At 39.9% G+C, this 6,361-nt stretch overlaps 1 protein-coding gene across 3 annotated transcripts in view; it reads right to left on the bottom strand.

Moving 5' to 3' along the window:
• Positions 1–6,361, bottom strand: part of KANSL1 (KAT8 regulatory NSL complex subunit 1) — a 164,641-nt gene that overhangs the window by 110,287 nt on the left and 47,993 nt on the right. For all 3 annotated transcript variants that reach the window (XM_005858588.2, XM_005858590.2, XM_005858587.2), the window contains one exon: positions 3,539–4,904. In XM_005858588.2, coding sequence (XP_005858650.1) covers positions 3,539–4,821 — 1,283 coding nt within the window. In that variant the 5' untranslated portion in view covers positions 4,822–4,904. The remainder of the gene's footprint in view (positions 1–3,538; positions 4,905–6,361) is intronic.

The following is a 6,361-nucleotide window of genomic DNA, read 5'->3' on the forward strand; positions in this document are numbered from 1 at the left end:
TCTCTCTTTTTTTTTTATTCTGGGCCAGCTTTAGCTCTGAAAACATAGATACAATGTTGTGGTCTGAGCCCGGCTGAATGGAAGCCCTTTTCTGGGGTTTTGTTTAGCTTCTTATTTGCAACATAGTATATAGTTGCTTAGACTTGCAGCTGAGAGGCTGGCAAGTGAGGCGGGGAATGTTGGAGTCTGCAGCAAGCAAGCCTCGTGCTCGCTTCAGTGCCTGGCTGCCGGCTGCCATCTTGGCTGACAGTTAATTTGCATATACTCACTGATTAGCCAATGAAAAGGGTAGCGGTCGTACGCCAATTACCATGTTTCTCTTTTATTAGTGTAGATATTTAAATGCCATTTAACAGAAAAATCAACCCCCAAAAAATGAGTTCGCGTGTCACCTGACACGTGTGTCATAGGTTCGCCATCACTGGTCTAGGACTTAGTTTTTCCTCTTAAGAGTTAGAAAAGAAAAAACAAATGAATTCTTAGTGAAGGCTTGCAATTTTCACAGAACCATCCACTTATAATTTATAAGCAGCATTATTTCAAAACATTTCATTTCAACAGTCTCCTGTACTAAATATTTTCATCATGGCTGAAAATATTTAGTACAGGAGCAACTTTATCTCTGGCAGAAGTACTTCAGTAAAGGAGTGAAATATTAGACAGACTATCAGAAAGGGAAAACAAGTTTAAACTCACCGATTTTATTTATTCTAGGACTCAAGAATTCTAAATGTGGTTATGGGGTTTGGAAGGGACTACTAGATCACTAAGAAAAGGCTTCTCAGCATCCAAAGACTTTCCCTTTTTTTTCTTTTTTAATCAAAGCAATACTTCCATTCTCATTGTCTGCCCAATTACTGAAAAATCTTTAAAACACTCAGATGGTCAACAAACACCTGCCTACCACCTTGACTGGGTAGCTCAGTTGGTTAGAGCGGCCTCCCAATACAACAAGGTTGGTTGCAGGTTCAATTCCTGGTCAGGGCACATACAAGAATCAACCAATGAATGCATAATTAAGTGGAGCAACAAATCAATCTCAATCTCTCTCTCTCTCTCTCTCTCTGTCTCTCTCTCTCTCTCTCTCTCTCTGTATATATCTCCTGCACGCCCCCTAATAAAACACCTGGCTAGATACTTGCATTAGGAGTCATTCTGTTAGCCTTGCTCAACAAGATCTTTGAAGTAGTGGTGTATTGGTGCTTTTAATTGTGATTCAATTACATAAAAATGTACAAAAGTATATTTACTTCACAGTATCTTTAGTTCTCCATATTTTTCTTACTTAAATTGTAAGTGGGTTCAACTGATCCCTAAAATATGTGAACTGTCCTTGTACTTCACACTCTTCCAAATCAACAAACCATTCATTATATGAGAAGGCCCAGAACTAAGTAGTGAGTGAATAGACTAAGGTCTTTTCAAATCACTAGATTATCCCATGGAATAAAAAAAGTTCTCTCTTAGTTATTTTTATTTCACTGGATTAGAAGTTACCCACATTACCAAAACTTAAAAACTTTTTCAATACAAGGTATACTGAAAACAGTAAGCTTCTAGATTATTTTCTCAAATACACAAAACAAGCACATGAAACGTAACATGCTTCAACTACAGTATTTGTTATATGAAATTACTCTAAAACACAAAAAAATTCAACATTAACTAAGATTTTTTTAACATATTTTTATTGATTTCAGAGAGAGGAAGAGAGGAGAGACTAAAACATCAATGATGAGAGAATCATTGATTGGCTGCCTCCTGCACGCCCCCTTACTGGGGATCAAGCCTGCAACCCAGGCATGTGCCCTTGACCTGAGTCAAACCCGGGACCCTTCAGTCCGCATATTGACACGCTATCCATTGAGCCAAACTGGATAGGCTAACATTAACTAAGGTTTTTTTGAAGCAATGGTTCATGCAGCAAAGTCAGTAGGGATAATGCCACAAATATTCACAAGGTGATGTAAACTAGTAATCCATTTAAGAAAAAAGGAAATTTACTTCAAAGTACAGCTGTCTCAATTAAGTCTCCAGTGAAAATCTTAGTTACCTTTTTACTACAGGCAAGGAAAAAAAAATTATTCCAACATAGCCACCTATTTGAGCCTTCTCTAGTAATCCAACCTTTATAAAATCCCTACCCAAAGTAGAAATGAGAGAGGATTTGCTAGTCAACAATCCTGCCCATCTTTTCCAAATTATCATGTTTCCCTTTTTCACAAGTTTAGCACTTTTAAGTAGATAAAATATAGACTGACTGCCCTGGCCAGGTGGCTCAGTTGGTTGGAGTGTTGTCCTGTACACCAAAAGGTTGCAGGTGCGATTCCTGGTCAGGACACATACCAAGGTTATAGGCTCAATCCCTGGTTGGGGTGCATATGGGAAGCAACCGACCGATGTTTCTCTCCCACATGAATGTTTGTTTCTCTCTCTCATCAATAAAAACATATCCTTGATTGAGAATGTTTTTTAAAAAAAGTAGACTGATTTATCTTTTTTTAAAAATATATTTTATTGATTTTTTACAGAGAGGAAGAGAGAGGGATAGAGAGTTAGAAACATCGATGAGAGAGAAACATCGATCAGCTGCCTCCTGCACACCCACCTCTGGAGATGTGCCCGCAACCAAGGTACATGCCCTTGACCGGAATCGAACCTGGGACCCTTCAGTCCGCAGGCCGACGCTCTATCCACTGAGCCAAACCGGTTAGGGCATAGACTGATTTATCTTTAAGGAGATATATTTATATACTGTACTTCCTTGTTAATCCATAAGGAGCCAAATGCAGAATTAGGAGGGAAATATGTGAGCTCCACCACACCGAGTGCCACTCAAAGCTTAAGCAGAATTTTCTTCAAACAAACAGATTTGGAAACACCAATAAGAATTTATCCCAAATAAGCTAATACATTTAACTTAGCTGAGAGAAAATAAAATCCAAATCTGACAAAGATGGGCTATTTTAGGTAGAGACAAGTTGTGAAAAAGTGAATTGTGCTTAGATGTAACCTATAAAATACTCAGAGCATTTTCTGATTATTAGTCCTTAAAAAGGAGAGGAAACCTCAAGTGTTAAAAGTGAAGACGGGTACATTCTTGGCTGAAAGCTCAATTAAACCAACTATAAACTCCAGCAAAGTGAACTAGGTCAACTAAATTTCTGTCCCCATCTACTAGAAGCAACAAATTCTGAAATCAAGTCATAGAAACTTATAAAAATAACTTATGTCCAGTTTCAAAAAAAATCTATTCACTCACAGAATGGGTACAGTTTTACAAATAGATGTCTATTTTTAATAAATTAGATTTTAAAAATAAATTAGCAGCTTTTAGCCTACAGCAACTATACCAGAAATATCTTCCATTTCATCACTAACAAGTATATGCACTCACCTACTTAAAATTAGAAAAAAGACAAATGGAATCTAGGTACTTATAAACAAAGAATCCCATTCTCCCCATGATGGGAATTCACCAAGTCTTTCTCCTGTGTTCCCTCTCTCAAGAATGTCATTATGCATGGGTTCTACTCACAGAGGTATGTGACGCTGCCCAGGATCAGCTCTGGTCAGTTCTTCCTCTTCAATATCAGACTCTCCTCCTGAACTACTGTCAGTGACATCTGAGTCAAATGCTTGTTCACTGCACCTCAAGCTGGCTATACCACTAGCTGTAAATCTCTCCAATTCTTCTGAAATGGAATCACTTTTCAGGAAGTTACTAAGTCCTTCTGAAGTGGTGGTCTCACTGGCAGCTTTTCTCAATGCAGCTTCAGCCTTTCGAGTCAGCATCAACTGGCTTCGGGGCCTCAGGGATTCCAAGTTTGGCAGTTTGCTCAAAGTTTTCTCTAAAAATCCACCCAGCTGATGCTGAATGTGCCTCTCCACCTGCTTGGCTTGCACAACCTGTAAGCGCTTCTGTAATCTGCGGGCACGGTTTTCAATATCAGCCTGCCGTCGTAGTAAAGCTGTTATCCTTGTGTCAGAATCTAAAGCACTAAAAAGAATGGAAGACAGAAGAGACTTTTTACCCTCTAACTTGACGCCCCCCAAGTTAGAACTGGAGTCTGTGTCAGGTGATAACCTACTGCTTCCTTGAAGTGCTGGCTGTTCCATGGAATTTACAGAAGATTTGTTTGCAGTGCTATTATTGCTAAATATAGTTGTGTGTTCTACATCAAGGCTTCTATGTGGAAGAGTGCAATTGGTCATACCCCCCTTCAAGTCCCCTGATTCAGATGCCACCATTTCACCCCCCTGAGAAGATGAAGTAAGAGTTCGTTTTCCCCCATTGAGGGAACTGGAATTGTCATGATCAGAATGTGTTGAACTTTTAGTCAATTTCTTAGCCAACCCATTTACAGGTGCTTGTGGCAGAGCTGTTTGACCACTCGTATTCATGCTTCTAAGATTTTCTAAAGAAAACTCCAAAACTGGCTGTCTCCCCAACAGCTCAGCTCGGAGTTCATAGGACTGAGATAAGAAAGGGTGAGATTTAAGGACTGTCTGCTTGCTGAAGACACCTTGCAATTTCAATGATTCCTTCGAGGAAACAGGTGTTACATCGGAGCAGAGATAAGATGCCACCAATGGTTGCAGCTTTCCCAAATCTTCCTTAGGATTATTTCGGAAGTCTAGACTGGGATCCTCTGCAGCAATGGCTTTTCTTTTGGTTCCGTTGGCAGCAATAAGGATGTTGGCGTTGCCGTTGTTTTCGGCACTGCCAGGGGACAAAGTGGAGGATGGGGGAGCCAGTTTGAACCGGATATGGTGTGCTTCAGCTGCTGCGTCAGTGAGAGCGGGCGCCATCGCAGCCATTCAGCACAGAGAGACAGGAAGTCCAGCCTCTCCCGGTGCCGAGGCCAGCTCCACGGCCCCTTTCTGCCTCCCCAGAGAACAGACTAGAAAAAAAAGAACAAAAGGAAGTTAGAAATACAAGCATAATAGACAACAACAACATTTTTCATACAAATACTACTTGAGGCTATAATCCAAACTCTGCCTCCAGTCACATTCACTCTGGAGACCTGAATATTCTTCATCAGGGGAAGGAGGGGGAGGGAGGGAGAGAGAGCACATACACTCTTCTGTACAAGAGAAAGAATTCCACTTTTTTTTGTCACTTGTTACCACGGATTCAAAGTAGCTAAAACAGAAGTTCCACACTGAGAAAATCACAGATTATTAAAGTCAAATCATCTGCATTTAAGAGAAAAATCTCTTTAAACTTCTTAAAATGAGTACATTTAAAGCAAATGAAGCAAACTAAACACCTAGCAATTAAACAGAAAAGAATTAGTAAGAACCCCCCATCTCTACCAAAAAGTTCATATGCCAAATGTCATAGAGCTATGTATTTTTCTGGCCAAACAATCCAGTGTTCAGCAGCTTCTCACTTCTCAGCAAGACAGCTCAAACTACAAGCTTAACTGTATCACACTTGTCAGCTTTCTTTCATTGTTCTCAGTACAACCTACCTCTCAAATTAATTGCCCAAGTTGTCTCTTCCCTTCACTCCAAAACTTCCTAAAAGAATAATATAAATAGCTGCCTCTGCACTCTAATCTGGCTCCTACTGCTCTGGCAGAAGTTACCAGTAATCTCATTATCAAATCTCAATGGTCAAGTCTCAATCCCCAATCTATTTGACTTCTCTAAAGCATTAGGTAGTGCTGACCAATCATTCTTGAAATTCTCCTTTCCTGATGTCCTTGATACCAAGGTTCCTTCTTCTGTCCTCTTCTCTCTGAACCCACTTCCTTCTCAACAACCACTAGTATGTACTAGTACAGTGAGACCTCTAGTATATATAGTGAGGCCTCCTAATACTCAGAAAAACTTGCTGAGTTGCACTAGTCAACATTCCCACTTCTATGTTCCTCAAGCTCCCTGGAACTCAAAATTCACTTTCTTCTTTCAATACTTACTCCTCAACCAGATTTATTATCTCTGGTAATGGTATTGCTTTCATTTAGTAATCTAAGCTAAAAGCCTCAGTCATTTGCCTCTATTTGGTTTGAGAGCAAAAGAAAATCTATGTAAAGAACTAAGCCAACTGTTCTTAAAAGTGTGGTCTACAGACTTCTTGGGAGCTCAAAGACCATTTTAGGGGTCCACGAGAGCTATTTTCATAGTAATCGTAAAAATTATTTGCCTTTTTAAATTTTTTTTTCTGTTGATATTTGCAATGAGGGTACAAAAACAAGGCTGAGCACCTATGTACCAGAAAGGTCGCAGGTTCAATTCCCGGTCAGGGCACATACAGGAGGCAACCGATACATGTCTCTCTCTCACATCAAATGTCTATCTATCCATGTCCTTCTGTCTGTCTCCCTCTCTCTCTCTCTCTCTCTCTCTC

The sequence above is a fragment of the Myotis brandtii genome, unplaced genomic scaffold, assembly GCF_000412655.1.
Source record: "Myotis brandtii unplaced genomic scaffold, ASM41265v1 scaffold120, whole genome shotgun sequence".
In the NCBI taxonomy this organism is placed as follows: Eukaryota; Metazoa; Chordata; class Mammalia; order Chiroptera; family Vespertilionidae; genus Myotis; species Myotis brandtii.